Genomic DNA, 20,309 nt, shown 5'->3' on the forward strand with positions numbered 1-20,309 from the left:
CTCAGGGGAAGAAGAGGAAAGGGCGGTTATAAAAAGTTATGTGAATAAAGCCATCATGGAAAAATGGAACGAGTGCCAGGATTTTTTCGAGAAGAACCACCCTGACAAAGAGGTTACGAACAGAGTGATAAACATGATGAACCGACAATGTCATCTCACATTTCTGAAAAATTTTAATGCGTAGGAAAAGGCAAGTCACATTAGACCACTATTTCATGAAGTCTGATCCACCAGCCTAAACAGCTAAAAACACCAGAAAATCAAGAAATCACAAGAGAGAAAACACCTAAGGAGAACATCCCTCCATCGCGGAGCCGGACTCTCCCTCAAAACTGTAACCTCCTCTCCACCCAGTTCCTCCTCACTTCCTTCATGCCAGACTCGACTCATGCAAGGTTAGTTTTCATGGTTGTTTATGGTTAGTTTTTGTATTATGGATTTTTCAAATGTTCATTTTTCGGTTTCGTAGCGTGAATTGTTGCAGTGTTACTTTTTCTTGGTTGTTTATTAAATTACGGATTTTTCAAATGTTCATTTTTTTCCCTGTGCTTAAAACTCATTAAAAAAAAAGTGTTTACAGCGAGCGGTTTGTAAGGCTATAGTGTGAATTTTTGCAATGTTACTTTTCTCTGTTCAAGGTTTTCTCAGTGTTATTCAATGTTTTTATATTTAGTTTACTATTACGCTGTGCATTCTATGGTATAGTTAACTATTTTTTGTGCTTAAAAATCTTTAAAAAAATATATTTCTATACAGTTTGTATGGTCTGGAACGGATTAATTGTATTTACATACAATCCTATGGGGGGACATTACTTCAGGTCACGACCAAATCGGGTTACGACCAGAGTTTTGGAACGAATTATGGTCGTGACCTGAGGTTCCTCTGTAGTAGGGAGTGTATCTCCCTACAGCAGATTCTTGTGGCACCCCAAGACTCCAACAGGGCTGCATTACTGGACCACAATTCCTGGCACTTCCTGCTGGTGTCTGAACAGGCACCAATATCCAGGGGCTGCAGCCATCTACCGTTCTGTCTTTTGCTTCTGCCCAGCCAGGAAAGGTATGTAGGTATAACCAGTCAGGACACCTGTCCGTCCACCTGGGGCTTCCCGTCGGGCAAGGGAATTCCTAGTTGGGATGCCCGTTCTTCCACATTGGGGCCACCCGTTCGGGTAAGGAACCTTTTTCCTGTCTTGGTCAGGACGCCTGATCATCCACTTGGGACTTCCCGTCTGGGTCAGGATTTTTCCCCTCTCTTAGTCGGAATGCCCATCTGTCTCGTAGGTAGTTACAAACCAGCAAACAGCAAAACAGCAATATGGCAGGCTGGCAATCTTTGAATCTTTCAAAAAAGAGTATATCTGTACAGTATAAAACACTTTTCCATGTCATTTAGTTCCTACTGGAGTACTGTATCTCGCTATTTTTATTTATGTCAGCAAGAGAACACTGCAAATATCTTTAATTTATATTTCATATGGGAGTATTGGGAATATAGTATAACTTAACCCAACCACTCCATGCAGGTCTTTTTCCCTGTGGTAAAAGCCTCCTCACAGGCTTAGAATGCTGGAGGGACTGGTTCTGTGTGCTGGCACTTGACTGTGCCAAATTAAGAATCTGCAGACACTTAGGGCAATCACTAACCATATGATTGCTGAGTGAAAGTTGGTTGTTTCCCAGAGGCAGTTTTTGTCTCTCAAGACTTAAAGGGATTACACCATTTTATATCTATAAAAAATCTGAGCTGAAATAAAGAAAAGGAAAATAAACAGCTTTTGGTACCCTTTGAGAAGCTGCTATAGGTGGTGGCTCTTTCGTGAGATGTAGGAATAAAGAAGGTGGTGTATCTGTGTTAAACAACTCCAATATAAATAACAACGTTAGCATTTATCCATAGTATCTGCAGCAATTCAGATTGCAGTAGTATTCTTATTTTTACAAAACATAAATTGTATATTGTCCTCTTACATACAGATATAATCCACCTTTACTGGAATAGTACCCATACCCGATCTTTCAATTTTAATTCATCTTTTGCTTTTGCAAAGTATTCTCAGCTATGCGTCAGTATTAAAATATGCTATGTAAAATTATACTTGTGGTTATTGAAAAAATATCTTTTTTGGGTAATGGTCTTATCTAGAGTTTCTGGTTAATTTTGTGATGTACCAAACCAGCTTTTAATATCAGGATCATTTTCAATATTTGTATCCATTGCTTGTTTTAAAATACCTAGTTCAGGTTCTGTAGATCATAGATGTAAATGCTAAAGAGGATCCAAAACAATAAGTGATAAAATATTCATTAAAATAAACAAAAGGGTTGATAATTATGACTATATCAATACATTTCTGAAATAACTGCTAAATATTCAAATGAGACCATAGCTGTCCCATTGTAAGCACTCGTCTGGTTACTCTTTTGCTCATATGAAAAACAAACAGTGCATCTATCCATTTTTAACCCTCTCATTTTGCTACAGAGTCACATGGAGCCAGAACCCTACTCATCATTCTCAGCATCATGGCAGCAACATGGACATATGGAGGATATTCAGAACCTGTATGGACCGATGTTGTTTACATTGATCCATTTCACCTCCCATTCCTTCACTCAGTCTAAATGTTTGGGATCTGACCCCCCCCCCCCCCCCCAATTCACCCTTTGCTCAAATTCACTGCCTGACTCAAATTGGTCTCAAGCAGGGACAGCCATTTAAATTCCCTACTTGGAGATAATAATAATTTTTGCATTTATAAGCGCTTTTCTCAACTACTCAAAGCGCTAGGCAATTGCAGGTTAAGGGCCTTGCACTTAAGGGCCCAACAGAGCAGAGTCCATATTGGCATGTACGGGATTCGAACCGGCAACCCTTTCCGATTTGCCAGTGCAACTCCCTAGCCTCAGAGCCCACCACTCCGCCTAGATAGCTATTAGGGTCAGTTATGCCTTACACAATAACAGGTCTACCATGTCAGAGACCATTCTACCACCCCATTTTTTCACCGAACCTATATTTTTATTTAAAATCAGCAGAAAATAAGAGAATGCTTATTTGCGTAGTTTTTAGTGCTGCTGCCTTACAAACGCTAGAACAGAGCGCTTTTCTCCCAAAAACAGCTTTCAATACTTATAGTCCTAGATTGGTTGTATCAAGCCAGTCTGCAGCTGATCTCTGACTGTACACTTAATTTTTGTGATACTGACTACAGATACTAGTCATCAACAAGAAAGTTAAAACTCTTGAATGAACGCTGCTACTTGCACGACTGTCCTCCACAAAGCAAAGAATAATATCAGAAGATATAGCACTACGAAATACTGTACATTCTTTAAAAATGTGATAGTAACCCTCCCTGGATAAATGTATGTATTACTATATTGATATTGATCAGAGAGTGCAGGGTAGTGGCTAATGGCTTTGGACTGTGAAGCCAAGGTGAAAGGTCCAGTTTCCACTAGTGATTCACAGGGTAAGCCTGAGCAAATGTCTAATATAAAAAAGTGTTCAATTAGCAGTGTTAAAGCAGTTATGCTACACCTTCAACATGCATTGGGAAAGAAATTAACAGTCAACATTTGCTATATAAAGTACCTTCTTGCTTATTTTTTAAATATGAGTTTGGGATAACAGGTGATCTTAAACGTTAGTCATTGACAGTGCCCAAGATGTAAAGTGAGGCTATCAACTGACTCAAGCCAGCCAGCATAGTGTTGTTCCTTTAGCAACACAGTCCCCAGCTTCCTGCCATTGGCTGTCCAAATTTTAAGACTGTATTATTTTCTAATAGGACTTCCATGCTTAGTACTTCATTCACCTCATTTTTACTGAGAAAATATTTCAAGGAACTGCTCAAAACTTTTATAGTGCAATAGTCGCTTAAGAATTTTCATCCTCCTAGACGGGGGTTCAATTAGGAGTAAACATTCCAGCAAAACACTAAGATGTAATTTCTTATGAGCCACTCCTTTCAAATCTGTATTGAGGCTGTGCAGATATCATTTTATTCGAATATTTCCTACACATAAATAGACATAAATAGAGTTCTTATCTTACTGGACTTTTTGGAGCTATTTGTTAAATACAGTGAGTATTATGTGAGTGAGAAATATTTATGCCAGCTCCCATAAATGGAAATTTCTTGTGCATTAAATTTAGTTAGTTTTGGTCTTATTTAATACTGCAACACTTAATTACTAAATAAGTATTTTTACTCTATGGAAACTCTTTTTTTGTGATAGCCTCTGTCTGTCCTGTCCACATGAAACAACCTAGCCCAAAAGTGGACCAATTGTGTTGAAATGCCAGGCACTCCTTCATCAGATATTTATTGGTTCAGTTTTTTGAGATATCTCAATCAGATCTCCTTTATGCAAATGTTTGAAATTCTCAAAATCACTCATTGAAAAGCATTGGTGAATTGTAAACTTGTCTATTTTAAAGGGAAGAAACAGCAGTCACACTAACTTGTACATTAGCAATAGCCACTGCTAACAACAAACAGATCCCCAGTACAACTTAATGAACTCCAGTAGACTGCATGCACTGGGAGAAAGTTACTCTTTGTTCACTGGCTCTTTGCCATTAATTCATTACTGCCAGTCCCACAAAAATCTGGCTATGAATTGTCACCAGTCCCCTAAAGCTCCATCGCTTAGTAAACCCAGAAGCAACCCACTCCTTTAGCTATTAGAAATTGATCAAGTTGCTCAGAGTCCCACAGGGACCCTTGCTCCCATGATTGAATGTTAATCCATGTGGAACCACCCACCTCCCACGGGGTCCACAAAGAGATATTCTAACTAAAGTAGTTCATTTGTCAAAAAGATTGAAAACCACTGTAACTTAAACAATTTTCCTTACTGTAAAATTATAAAATACAAGTAAGGAGAACAAAACATTAACTAGACATGAATGAAGTACCCTGTGGCGTGGCTATTTCACCGACACTTTAATATATGAGGGTGACCTCATATCCTGGTGACAGGAACAGTCCTGATATACTGTATGACTGAAGAATATCAAACAGTCCCATCTAATAAAGTTGTTCAGTGGGATAAACATTGCCTCACTGAAACAAACATGGTCACAATATGTTTACAACAGTGTAAACAAAACATCATGATAAAATCCTGCTTGATTAACAACTTGTCTTATAATTAAACAGCATCACAACGAGGAACAAAAAGCAGAAAAAAAACAGAGCAGTACCATTTATTTCTTCACACTTCAAGAACCATGTGAAATCTTGTGTTTATTTGTAAAAGTGTTTTTTCTACGTGCCATGACCCCTCTCTAGTGATCATGAGATAAAGCGGGCATTATGAGGATAGGCTTTATGCATGGGTATACATGTTACACAAGTGTCCCAGTTTGGGTCTTTGAAAATCTGCTCACCCTATAATTTGCCATCAGAGTTCCACATTGACCTGATATTCATAATGGTCACTCGCTGCATTAAAGTTTGCCTTTCACTTCTGTTATTCCCTAACATTTGTCTTAATTGAGTAGTCCCTTTTCATGAGAATTACTATAGCTGGAAATGCCAAAGCATAGAAGGAGTTAATTACAAAGAAGTTTTTTTTTTTCTTTTTTCTTTTTTTTCTTTTTAATCGGGTTATGTTAATTGGCTTTTGCAGGTTGTCACTATATGTGACTGTGGAGTGTGTGTGTGTGTGTTTGTGTGTGGAAGAGTCACAGTGATCCCCGCTCTGGCCTATTTTCAGCCTTTTTCCCATTCCCAGTGGGATAGTCTTAGGAGCCACAATCCTATAGTAGATTGAGGAGGTTTTAGAACCTACCTACTGAGCTCAGTCCATTGAGGTCTACAGTGCCTGAAGAGCCCTCAATCGCACCTGAATGTTATCCCATGCATACATTTTCTAACTTGTTTTGTTACTATGGTTCAAAAGCTGCTTCTTTCCTAGTTTTTACAATCCTAATTTCCTTTTTAAGTGCACAGCTCACATGACAACCTAATAAAACTAATTCTGTAATAAAGATTATCTGAATTTCACAATACTCAAAACTTCTATCTTCCACAGACGCCTGCTTTGGCCAGAATTGTATAATTCCTATTGAATGCATTCATATAACATCTGTTAATTTCTGTGATGTTTAAACTCCCAGATGGTTTCTAATGAGAAAAGCAGTTGAGCAGTAAAACTGACAGCAGAGATACGTAATGTGACTATCTCGGTTAACAATTCTGTATTTAACAAGGTTTTTTAATACAGTCTGTTAATGCCTTGGAATGATACTCATTTTTCAGTTCACTCTTCTGTGTATGCACCAAAAGATTCTGAAAATCTTTGAGAAATGTATTCATTTTTCAAAACCCACTCATTCCTATTCAGGGTCATGTGGGACCAGTGTGTATGCAAGCAGGATAACGTACAAGAAGCAAAGTTAAATTGAACTACAGTTCTTCACAACCAACACAAAATAGCGACTGTAAACAACATGGCCATAGCCATGCAAAATGGTCACAGAATAGCGGAGAATATTAAAAACTAGAATAGAAAATGACTATTAGGTGATGTCACAACTATAACATAAACATCTGTAAATATAATAGTAAAAATTTCAAAAGTGTAACCAAAAGGATACAAGGAAGCAACAAACAAATTCATGGCAGTTATGGATATTTAGACTTTAAACCAAGATTTGTGCCTGTGAATATTTGGCATTTCTTCCTATTTATGAATGCACTGTTTATTTTAGTTTTCTGAAAACAGCTAGTAACTTACAAATACTTGACAATACAGTGTTTTGTATTTGCAGAGATTGCCTTTTGAAAGTAAATTAATTATTTTGTTATTTGTTTTTTGTTCCTTCTCTTAATTAGCAATCACCAGCAGCAAGCTTTTCTTCTGGAGAATGTGCCATGCAACAATGCCAGCTGCATGTCCATAGGTCGAATGTTCCGAGTCTTCTGGGAGCTGTCTGACCTGAGTCAAATCAAAAATGCTGTGGTTGCCACCTTCTTTGACATTTATGAAGATGTGAGTAGTACTGTTTCTGTCCTTCCTTGTTTTTAATTATTTCCCGTCTGCTTTAATTTGACACCTGACAGAGAATTCGTACTTCTTACTTCAAGACATGTACAAAAATATTGAAAGGATCGAGCTAATTAGTGGAAGTGATTTATGACTGTGGGCTGCAGTATATAGATTAAAGTGTGTTAATTGTTGTAAGAATGTACAATAATTGTATTAAAGCAACTTGTGATAAAAGTGACTAAACTTGCAGTTTTTTTTACTGGTTCATAAACAGTACAAGCAGAAACACATTACTATAAATAAAATGTAATAACAAAATGTAAAATAAATGTGGAAATTAAGTGAAAGAGATTGTTGTGTATCTTTGTTTTAATTTGATTTAAATAGTCATATTACTGGGATGTGGCTCATCCTTGTGAGAATTGCCAGTTTCGTTATCACACTAATCTTAACATGAAAATGTGGAACGGTGTTTTTAACCACAAAGAAAAAAGTGCTAGTCAGAGGTTTAAATCTCCTGTTTATCAGAAAGAAAATTAAATGATTCAACCTCTAGTTTTCATTATCATTGAAATATTACTTGTACAATTTTTACATGAGCTGTCTGTATAATCCTACATGACATTTTGTGAAAGGTGGTTATTACTACAGAGAAGCAGAATTAATTAGATCCATCTAAATAATCTTCGAATCAACTAAATAATAGATACTTATAATCCTTTTATTATTCCAAAAAAGGAGGCTTTATGTGCAGTAAAAAAAAAAACATGCTGTCGGTTGAGAAAGCTTGTGCTTATTAAACATTGTGGATTAAATTGCTTTCAGATATCTTTCTGAGGCATTGATTATGCACCTAATTAAAAGATGTTGGTTTTTATTTATGCTTACATTCATCCTCCATCTTTAGTCATCTATTCAGCACCTCAGCTTATTATGATGTTTGTTTGCATAATGAAAAGAATACATCTGTGTCAGTTCTATTAAAATGGGTGTTTGAATTTAAGATGGACAACAGGTGATGATAGTTTGGACATGCACATTGACTTAACTCCATCACATGAAATAATTCACTAAATACAGTCATATGAAAAAGTTTGGGAACCCCTCTTAATTCTTTGGATTTCTGTTTATCATTGGCTGAGCTTTCAAAGTAGCAACTTCCTTTTAATATATGACATGCCTCATGGAAACAGTAGTATTTCAGCAGTGACATTAAGTTTATTGGATTAACAGAAAATATGCAATATGCATCATAACAAAATTAGACAGGTGAATACATTTGGGCACCCCAACAGAGACATTACATCAATACTTAGTTGAGCCTCCTTTTGCAAATAAAGCAGCCTCTAGACGCTGTCCTCCTATAGCCTTTGATGAGAGTCTGGATTCTGGATGGAGGTATTTTTGACCATTCTTCCATACAAAATCTCTCCAGTTCAGTTAAATTTGATGGCTGCCAAGCATGGACAGCCTGCTTCAAATCATCCCATAGATTTTCGATGATATTCAAGTCAGGGGACTGTAACGGCCATTCTAGAACATTGTACTTCTCCCTCTGCATGAATGCCTTTGTAGATTTCATACTATGTTTTGGGTTATTGTCTTGTTGGAATATCCAACCCCTTCGTAAGTTCAACTTTGTGACTGATGCTTGAACATTATCCTGAAGAATTTGTCGATATTGGGTTGAATTCATCCGACCATCAACTTTAACAAGGGCCCCAGTCCCTGAACTAGACACGCAGCCCCACAGCATGATGGAACCTCCACCAAATTTGACAGTAGGTAGCAGGTATTTTTCTTGGAATGCGGTGTTCTTCTTCCGCCATGCAAAGTGCTTTTTGTTATGACCAAATTACTCAATTTTTGTCTCATCAGTCCAAAGCACGTTGTTCCAAAATGAATCTGGCTTGTCTAAATGAGCATTTGCATACAACAAGCGACTCTGTTTGTGGCGTGAGTGCAGAAAGGGTTTCTTTCTCATCGCCCTGCCATACAGATGTTTTGTGCAAATTGCGCTGAATTGTAGAACGATGTACAGATACACCATCTGCAGCAAGATGTTCTTGCGGGTCTTTGGAGGTGATCTGTGGGTTGTCTGTAACCCTTCTCACAATCCTGCACATATGCCCCTCCTGTATTTTTTCTTGGCCTACCAGACCTGAGTTTATCAGCAAATATGCCCGTGGCCTTCCATTTCTTGATTACATTCCTTACAGTTGAAACTGACAGTTTAAACCTCTGAGATAGCTTTTTGTAGCTTTCCCCTAAACCATGATACTGAACAATCTTTGTTTTCAGATCTTTTAAGAGTTTCTTTGAGGATCCCATGCTGTCACTCTTCAGAGGAGAGTCAAAGGGAAGCACAACTTGCAATCGACCACCTTAAATACCTTTATATCTCATGATTGGACACACCTGTCTATGAAGTTCAAGGCTTAACGAGCTAATCCAACCAATTTGGTGTTGCAAGTAATCATATGAGCAGTTACATGCATTCAAATCAGTAAAATTACAAGGGTACCCACATTTTTGCACAGCCAGTTTTTCACATTTGATTTAATTTCATACAACTAAATACTGCTTCACTAAAAATCCTTGTTCGGAAAACACCCCAGTACTCAGATGTTCCTAGGAAATGAAAGACATACCACTGTTATCTTTTTTGCTGAAAGTAAAGTAAATTATTAATGTAGGCTGAGAGGGGTTCCCAAACTTTTTCATATGACTATATTTTAAATAAACTGATGTGTTTTTTAAATATTAAAATATTTAAGAGTGCTGTTAATAGTAAGCAGTAAAACATATTTTCAGGGCATATTAGAATGTCTTTATAGTATTTTTTCCAAATCATTTAGATGAGATAGCAATTTGTTTTTATAGTGAACACAATAAATGTTAACAATCAAAAGTCTGGACGCACCCAGAAATGTTCAAGTTTTTGATAGAAATGGATATATTTTCTACCAAGATACCATTAAATTGGTTTAAAAAATATAGCCAAGACTTTGGCCAATTAATTCTCAAGACAGTAACAGGCACATTTGTATGAAATGTTCAGTTTCTTGGAAATCTGTTACATGGAATAACCTTCATTCTTCTAAAAGACCATGGAAAAATGTTCATTCAGCAAAGTGTAAGTTGTTTTATTTTGGCCATTTTTGAACCCAGAACTGAACTTTATGAATGCCAGTACCTTGCAATGCAAGTAAACAGAATAACAGGTTTCAGTAGTGCTAATGCAATTACAAGCATTTCTGTAATAACCAATTAGCATTTACTGTATACATGACTGATTAAGGATAAACTGAGGGAGTTGTCTGTTATAGAGTGAAGGAATTGCTGCTGAAAATGGGACTTTGCAACCGTATGTGAATAACAAATAAAAATCCATTCTGGCAACAGCAGCCATTATTAACACTAGTAATGCCTTGGCTATATTTTTAGATCAGATTAATGGAACCTTGGTAAAAAAGGTATCAATTTCTATAATAAAACATGAAAATTTCTGGGTGTGTCCAAAAACTTTTCACTGGTAGTTTATAAGCATTTTGTACTTATTTATAGACTCTGATTTTTATTTTAATCTCACAGTAAAATTATATTATTAATTATTAGATTTAATGTTTCAGTAAAGCAGGCAGCAAGCCCATGAAGCCTGTAGTTTCCAAGTACCATTTGTAATGATCCATGTTCCCTGTAAAGCAGAAAACTTTAAATATTGTGAAATTATTACTTTATAAGACTCTTGTCTTCATATTAGTTAAAATATGTAGAAGTGTATGTACAGTATACATTTTTAGTATTTTTTGTATTAATAAATTATTACAATAATCCTATAAAAGCTGTTTTGGAGCAAGCTTAAACTGTTTTTTATCAGGCAATATTAGGAGTACATCATGCAGCAACAGAAACTACAAGCACATCATTCAAACAATCGCAAAGAGCAAAAAAGAGGAATTAAAAATGAGATTATCTTTCAACATACAGAATATACAGTATATAGTAAGAGCCTGTGTGGGTTACTGTATATAACATTTCCAGAATTCTTGTTGTTCTTGATTGTTTCATGAGCAGCTAATGCTTAAATATTTATTTACATTAAATAAGTATTAAAATTAAAAAATCAAGTACAATGGAAAAAAAATGAACTGGCAAAATAGGTAAAAAAATCTATGTTCTTACAAGTGAAGCTCATACAGCAATGAAATATACAGTTTGTGAAAATGCAAGTGAATGGATAAATAATGTCGAGCTTTATTCCTCTTTGCACAGAAACAAAGCTATGCAGATTTCAAGGTAATGTGACTAACATGAGAGGATGGTCAATGCCTTCCTAAAGTACTGGAATATACTGTATATTCATGCTGAAGAATGACTTGTAACCCGTGTTTGTGACATAAAATTGCACATTTCTGCTTGCAGGGAATATTGGATCTACTGATTCTCAGCAATGGAGGAGCAAAGAATGAGCTTGCAATCCATGCCTTAAAAAACAATTTTGAGGCAGATGCTTACTTTGTAAAAGTAATTGGTAAGCATTTTTCTGTTTTGTGACTTTTTTGCAGTTTTTGCAAAACTGAAAGGATTGAACTACTTTTCTTGAGTGCTACTCATGTAATTGCAAAGTGTTCTTAAATAATTCTTATGAACACAATAAGCTTTTCCATTGTATTTTCTTCTTGGTTGATTTATATATTGTCTTTTTTTTCTTGTTTTCATGAAAAAAATAAGATTTGTGTGTGTCTATAGCAAAACTTTTTTGGACACTTTAAATCAAGAATAAATAGGTGAATTGATGTATCATTTTGTGTACCAATTACACTTTCTACTGAATTCCAAAAAATCAGCTTCAGGCTTTTAAAGTTCACAGTTCTTACCAATAACAACCAAATCACTGTTTATAAGCTGGCAAAGTTTGACATGTGCAATGAGAACTTTGAAGGAAAGTCTTTTGTGAATACTGAGTTCAATCCAAAGCTGTAAGATTCTACTCCTTCTCTTCCAATTTTTTTTAGCTTTTATATGAGCCCAGCAGTTTATACACAATTCACATTGTTACCAGTAAATTAATTCATGTAAAAAAAAAGACAAAATATTCCATATTTTAGTTGCATAAAATAATGAACAGATTTGATTTATAGCAGAATAAAAGGTGAAAAATGAACTTCAGTGGTATTGTATCGTGTGTAAATTTTGGTAAATTCACACTATATACTGTACTAATGTTGTGAATATGGAGAAAGTCGTATGCTGGCCATAACATTTTCTTTTCTTTGCCATAACTGTTTTTATAAGAGGCTACTTAGGCTGTACATAATACACACCACAGTCAAAAATCATTTTGCTTACCGATAAAGCAAAAAAAAAAAAACATTATATATCTGAGAAATTTGTTACATGCTCTCTGCTTTTTTTAGATCTATCTTCTTTAATTATAAAGTGATCTTAATTAATATAGATGCATAAACTGAAATATTACTAAAATATTCTACTCAAGTCAAAGTGTTATTTCTATAGATTTTATGTATCAAAAGGTATATTAGTAATCTATACTGTATAGACATGCACAGAAAAATAGAAATGGTGTACTCTTTATGGCAATTAAACTACAAAGTGTTATTATTAGAAATATATATACACCACTGCGGTGGGTTGGCACCCTGCCCGGGATTGGTTCCCTGCCTTGTGCCCTGTGTTGGCTGGGATTGGCTCCAGCAGACCCCCGTGACCCTGTGTTCGGATTCAGCGGGTTGGAAACTGGATGGATGGATGGATATATACACCATATATGCAGCAAAATTTTTTTTGTTCCGAGGAAGAAATTTTCTTTTTACAGAAGGTCAATAAATAAATGTTATTGCAAATAAAAACACCTCAGAATTACTAAAACAAGAGAAAGCTTCTGACTTGGCTAAAAATAAAACGGCAATCACAGTCACCGTGAGGCATTGTAAAGGCAGGTATGAAGGAGTCACATTGATGTTTCTTGACACACTTTCATTGAGTAATTCATTGGTTAAAAGTACTCAACTTTAATGTGTCAGTGAGAGGATGTGCTGCATTGTTCATAATGGCTATCTGTTTTGTTTTCATTCTCTGCCTCACTCCTGCCTCAGACAGGTCAAGAGTGCCTTTACTTAGTGGGCCTCTCTTGAAGTGATGTTACCAAACCAGCACACCAAAAAGTAGAAAATCGCACTGCCAATCACAAAGTTGTAGAACATGTAAAGGATGTCACTACCCACAAAAGGAATGCAGGCTTCTAAGGGAAACAAATGTTTTTCACTTTCTTTTATAGTTTCTCTGTTTTAGTAGAGCATTCAAGTCTGTCATTGATGTGGACCTCCAAGTATCTGTACCAGTTACACTCCCAGCAAATGCTTGGCAAGCAAGTAATCAGAATCACCCCTAAATATCAGTTAGCAATGTATTCTGTAGTTATCAATGATAAACTTAGCATTTGAGAGAGCAAAAACTTAAGTGTAAAGAAAGTCAAAGCAAGTGTAAATTGAATCAGCAACCAATTATATTTATAGTTTCTGAGAGATTGTCATGTATGCAGCATATGACATATATTTTTAACTGAATTTCGGACAGTTATTCAAAATATTAAATAGTCATTATAACAGTATGCCAAACACAGTGAGCACAATGGCACATGCACATATATTTTCACCCCAATCTCTACACATAGGTTTTTTGAATAACAAGCTAATCAAAGTGTAAAACCTTTGTTACTACTGGTGCCTGTAAGTGCCGGGAAATCTCTGTGCTGCACAGCTGCTTATGACAGCATGAGCTAATGAATATGACATGTACAATGAGAAAAGAGTTGTGTTTGTGGGGAAAAAAAACAGAGAATAAACAGTTGCATAACAGAAAGAATTAGATTAAGGTTATGGGGGTTGGCATGGCTAGTGTGGTTGCATCTCTTCATAATGACCCACCTCATTGAGTGCACTGTGTCTCACACAGGAATTGTAGTTTGCAATATGAGTAAGTACAGTAGACTTCCAAAATTACAAACAAAATTTAATCAGCAACCTAAAAACAGTTTTTTTGCTGTGTTTCAGATATTAGTGTCAATTTGGATTGACTTAGGAAAATTGAGGAAGAATTTAAAAAATGATCAGTCAAAAATGCCACTTTCATTTTTAGAAAAATACATGGCCTGTTTGAGTATCTGGTATGAGATGGCTGACCATCTTAGCGGCAGTTTTAACCAAGGGGTCAGTGTCTGCTAAAGCAGTTTAGAGTGTAAAAGCTCTAAAGATTGGCAGGAGCTACCAGCTTTGTTCTTACAATGCCACTGCAACAAAGCACATCTGCGTTTTACCATATGAGGCATATTGTGGAAGAGTAGACACATTTCTTATTGAAGGTCATGAGAGATCAGCAATCTGCTATTTAGTGTGCACCAGATAGGTGGTGATTAGGAGAGACTGAAAGTAAGCAATGTTGGAATTTAATGAGCAGACCTGCTGAGCTTAACCAGAGATTTCCTATGTGTCTTGGTGTGGCAGTAAAAGATGTTTTGTGCTTTTTTTTTTTGGTCTAATGTTTTTTTTTAATATTTCATTGTCTGAGCTCATTACACATAATATCCATACAGTACAGCAGGCACATTTGAATGTATCTTTTAATCTGGTCGTGTCAAATAAGTATTTTTATTTACATAGTAGTCACACACGCTGCTGCCTCGCAGTTAGGAGATCCGGGTTTGCTTCCCGGGTCCTCCCTGCGTGGAGTTTGCATGTTCTCCCCATGTCTGCATGGGTTTCCTCCCACAGTCCAAAAACGTGCAGGTTAGGTGCATTGGCGATTCTAAATTGTCCCTAGTGTGCTTGGTGTGTGTGTGTGTGTGTGTGTGTGTGTGTGTGTGTGTGTGTGTGTGTGTGTGTGCACGCACCCTGCAGTGGGATGGCGCCCTACCCAAGGTTTGTTTCCTGCCTTGCGCCCTGGTGTTGGCTGGGATTGCTCCAGCAGACCCCCGTGACCCTGTAGTTAGGATATAGCGGGTTGGATGATGGATGGATAGTAGTCACACAGAATAGATGGATTAGCAAACTGCATTCTTGTACTAAATATTATGCCTTTATATTGTGATACTTGCCCTTATTTACCATTTATTAGTACACTGCTTCAACAGTACCCGATAAGTATCGGCATGTAGTGTGATCAGGTTTACGTTACCTGATTGGTCAATTCAGATTTTTTTCCTTTATCTCTTTAAAAAATATTTAACATTAAGCTCCTTCATAACCATACACATAGAAGCCTTGTGGTCTATATTAAAGTATTACCTTTTTTATAATTAAACTATAGACCACAGGTGTTAACTGTTTATTTTTAATTGACAAAATGAAATTCTGTAGACTTATTGTTTAATGACCATAAACATACTAAAATAAATAAAATTTCCTTAAAATACATACTTTAACCAATAAAATAGGTACAAAAATACTTATCCGTAATACTTATGGCATAAAAGAAAATAAATCCTTTTTATAATTACAAGCTATCAATTTTTTTTTTTTTTCTGTAATGTACCTATCTGAAACAAGGCTTAATTAAAAAAGTAGTTTTCACCATTTCTGTAACAAAAAAACAAAAAATGATATATTCTCCACAATCCATGAATTAATATTGGCAATTAAAACTGCTTAAATGTAAATACAAATATACTTATAGGTTTTAATTATTTTTAATCATTAATATACATTTGCTATATTTAAAAAAGGTGCGTTTTTTTTTTTCTTCAGTGTACCAGCTAGACATTCATAATTTTTGAGGTGTAATTATAAAATATGGATTATGATTTCAATTACGTAGTATTTCTTTCTTACCAAAACATATGCTGTATAACACACAGAAATAAATAAAAAACACAGCAGAAATCTTTAAAAAAAAGCCCCCAATTGTATCAAATGTTGTTTATCAAAAAAGACACAAGACTGACATGCTTAACAGATTTATAAGGTAAAGATACATTTTGCTGTTAAACTGACATGCCTATCCATATTACTAACCGAGAATGCTAAACCGGATGGACGCAGGGACATCCGGCCATGGGCCGTAGCCGCAAAAAGACGTACTGCGCAGGCGCCCCAAGAAATGAGAGGGCCGCGAGAGACGGATGAGGGGCCGCGAGAGGCGGACAAGACCACAGAAAAAGGAGGAGTGAGTACAGAAAAAAGGAGTCAAAGAAATGAGAAGCCGCGAGCACAGAAAAAAGGAAAAGGCACAGAAAAAAGTAGTCAAACGCAGGCGCCGCACTGAAACCCATTGCACACGAAACTAGCACACAAAAAAAAGAAGGACGCTCGCGCACAACAGCAAGGCACCCCCCCCCCCTACAGGCACCGGACGGGACACACACCAAGAGGGGGATTCAACAAGCCCCTGGAACACAAAAAGAAAGAAGACGCTCGCGCAACAACAATCCTCACCCACCTAACCCAACCCCCCCCCCCCACACACACATCAATAATAAGTGACAACCCAAAGCCACATTTCTAAAGGAAACGTCCATATTAAACATACGTCATCTCAACACCTTTCACACTAGGCAGCATAGGTGTCAGCATGGGTGGATCTCCTTACAATGAGGCACTATTAACCGTTCAACTGCAGAAAAGGCTACATATTAACAGTGAGTGCGATCCTCCTTATTACTTATCCATATTTCGCATGCTGAGGAACAAACAAGTCATGAATACACGGTCACGGGTACAAAACGATTCGGATCGGATAACGGGACCCAAACACACGAACACGAATGAAAACAACAAAATACCACGGTGGCGCATACAACGCGCCTTCGGAAACTCGGGAGAAAACAATGTCTCGGATCAAAAAACGCAAAGCCTCAAGTACCCCGTTACAGAGACGTGCCCAAATGGACAGACCCAATGAATGTAGACGCATACAGCGCGCGTCTCAAAGTGCTGCATCGAAACAAGCACAATTTCAAACCGAAAGAGCTCGCCGGTCTCAGACTACAAAAAAGGGAGCGAAGAGACAGAATAAATGAACGCAGACGTGTACAACGCGCATATAAACTGCCAGAAAACAAGCAAGCAAGACTCCAAAAGCAGAAGCTCAACTGACCGACATACAAAAAACGGACAAGGCTCGATACAAACAATGCACGACGTAGACTGAAACGGACTTTTCGCCAAGCGGGAGGCGAATCAATAACAAAATCAAAAATAGCGCGTCACAAATAATGGACATACAAACAACGCGCAATCAAACGCCACAAGCAAAACATGCCCGTCGCGGACATCAACGCCAGACACCTGCTAAACGCTTACGCCCAGTTGGCTGACAACGCCTTCAATAATGAGTCCACTATTGAGGAAAATTCATTGGGATTAAATGAATGTCATTTGCAATCATTGTCATTCACTTAACTTCCCAGAAGAAACAACTGGCAATACAAATAATGAATTTTACCACGTTGTTGTCAAAAGGGGCAGATTAGACTGCCTCCTTTACATTCATATCCTAAATATCTACAGAAGCTTCTAACTAACGATGTGCCTGAAAAGTAAAAACTTTTATGAACTGCATTAGAACCTACAATAGTTCATTTGCTTTTGCATCTACCGGAGTACATATCAGGCCCCCAAAAGGCAATGGCCCATACCTGCTTTCGCATATGTGGACAAATATTGCCATCGCATTGGAACAGTGCACCCTGAAACAAATCAACAACGCAAATATGCACAGGTCATTTCATTACTTCCTGGAGAGACCTCGGCTCTTTACATAAGCCTCTGACAAAGTTGACTCTGATGACGACAATGAACATCTAAATTTCCCCCTTAGAATATTTGAACCACTATTAACCCAGCCGGATTAACACAACACAACCTTACCCCTTAAAACGGAACAATAATCATGCTATTAAGAAACCTTAACACTAAAACAGGGTTTTGTGCAATGGCACACGGTTAGTCGTCAACACCATGACACACAATGTTATTCAGCAACAGTTCTTACAGGATCACTGCTAACAATACTGTTCTCATTCTAGAATTGACCTTACGAGTTCTGACCTAGAATTACCTTTTACATTGAAACGCCGACAGTTCCCCAATTAAACCTGCATTTGCCATGACCATCAACAAATCACAAGGACAAACCATGGACAGGTTGGCATCTACCTCTCTGAATCCGTTTTTGGACATGGACAATTTTATGTTGCCTTCTCACGTGTTCGACGTTCATCTGACGTTAAAGTTAAAGTTATAAATGATCCATGCCAAGGAAGGACTCATTCAAGGACAAGACACCATCTTTACTACTAATGTTGTATACAAAGAAATATTCAATAAAACCATTTCTCTATGCCAAACATACCTATTTTTTATTTCTATAGGCATCATCCAAACCTGCACACTATTCTATATCTAATTCATACATCGCACTCTTTGTCATGCCCCAACGCCAGGGGTTGGCGAGCGAAGCGAGCAGGGGGCGGAGCCCCCTAGTTGTTTTACTAAGCAGCAATTTCAAATTCTTCTTTATATTTTTCATTTCCAATTAAAAATCTAAGGTGCTGCACTTAAATGTAATCTTATTGTCCCAAACTGAAAAGGTGCCCTTTTTAATTTAAAGGACACATGAAAAAGGTCTGAATTCATTAAAGTAGTTTTTTCATTGCCACTTCTCTAAAAGCACAGACAACTTCTCCGATTCCATTTTCTCAGTTTATTACTCCACTTTCAAAATAATGTGCATATTTTCATGAAGGTAGATGTTTTTGATTTTGTGTTTTTCCCCCTTATTTTAGTAATCTTTTGAAGTAGAAGAAGCAGACCATAGGTCTGCCTGAAAGATGTGCTATTGATAAACTTGACATTTAGAAACTGAAGTATATCAGCAAATAGGTTTAATGCCCTTTATCTGTAACTCTTGGGTTTTAATTAAGGATGAACCACCTTGTACTTTCAAACTGTCAAACCTTTTCTCTGCTGGGTTTCCCTCCTGACTCTAATCCAACTTGGGATGCTGACAGCTCAAATGATTGCAGACAATTGCTTCTGACTAAAGAGCAGCCACACATAGCCCTAAACCCTATGAATTATTCTCAGTGTGTATTTTGTAAAGCACTGCACATGTAGTGCCGGCTGGCTGTAGCAGTCTTGACCCTTTGAGAGTTTTTTCTTCCTCTTCTTCTTCTTTTTACCCCTTATAATCCTGCCCGTTGAGCCGGCTGCTTTGCAGAGAAATCAGATTATCTTCAGTCATTCTAAAGTGAAAGGTTTGATGGGGGAGGGTTTTTTCTCAGTCTGGCTGGTAATGCACTCCAGTTGTAGTGTGACTCTGCATCAGTCCCTAGCTCTTAGTTCTCACAAGTATGTTAATCTTTAGATTCCAGAATGAAGATGAGAACTTTAATGTGATGGACCATTTATTTTTATGCAGTGTCTGTGCAACAAAACAAGTGCACCATTATCCTGATACTTTCCTCATCATTTACTTAATTTATCATATTTGGGCAATAAACAGAATTAATTATTTAGGAAATGTATTAAATAATAATTGTGCCAACATTAAATGTGTCTTCTTGTTAATTGTTATTTAAAATTTAGTCTTAAATGCTAATTAGTTTACTTTGGCAGTCAAACCCAATTGCAGACTTCATAAATGTTCACTCTGAAGATTGAATGCAATCTTAAACTAAAATTGTGTAACAGTTGACTTGAAACTGGCTTTTTGATATCATTATTTTTTAAATACTTGTTCAGATTTGAATTTGTCTTTGTTACTAATACAGATGGAGTTGTGCCCTTTTTTTTTCTTTTAATGTTACATGTCAATAGCAACAAAACAAATGTGGCAGTTAAAATGTGTGCAACCTCAAAGCATTTGAACCCTAGTTAAATTCTCCATAGGGTCTTTGTGAAGTTTACTTATTGCCTTTTTGTTTTTGTGGTTTTCCTCTGGGAACTCTGCTTCACCTCCATACTCCATTTAGGATGTGTGAATTGTTCGGAGTGTATCCAGGTTTAGTTCAGCTCCCTTACACCATTTGCTATTGAGAGTAGTTATAGATCTCTTGGACAAGGAATACAATGGTTGCTTGAATAAGTGCTCTTAGGTGACAACATGAGTTACTATTAGTATTACAGTTTTTAAATAATGGGCTTTGTACATAGTATATAACATTTATTAGCTGAGGTTTAATCAGTTAAACTTCTTTAAAACATTATGCGTAAAACACAGTGAGCACAATGACACCACAATATCTCCTTTTAGGCTAAAGGTGTTTATGCATATTGAATTCCA

General features: G+C 36.8%; 1 protein-coding gene across 1 annotated transcript in view; it reads left to right on the plus strand.

Annotated features, from left to right (window-relative positions):
* Window positions 1–20,309, plus strand: part of itfg1 (integrin alpha FG-GAP repeat containing 1) — a 450,065-nt gene that overhangs the window by 253,197 nt on the left and 176,559 nt on the right. Inside the window, exons 11-12 of the mRNA XM_028809647.2 lie at window positions 6,854–7,010; window positions 11,433–11,541. Of these exons, the coding sequence (XP_028665480.1) occupies window positions 6,854–7,010; window positions 11,433–11,541 (266 nt within the window). The remainder of the gene's footprint in view (window positions 1–6,853; window positions 7,011–11,432; window positions 11,542–20,309) is intronic.

The sequence above is a fragment of the Erpetoichthys calabaricus genome, chromosome 9, assembly GCF_900747795.2.
Source record: "Erpetoichthys calabaricus chromosome 9, fErpCal1.3, whole genome shotgun sequence".
Classification (NCBI taxonomy): domain Eukaryota; kingdom Metazoa; phylum Chordata; class Cladistia; order Polypteriformes; family Polypteridae; genus Erpetoichthys; species Erpetoichthys calabaricus.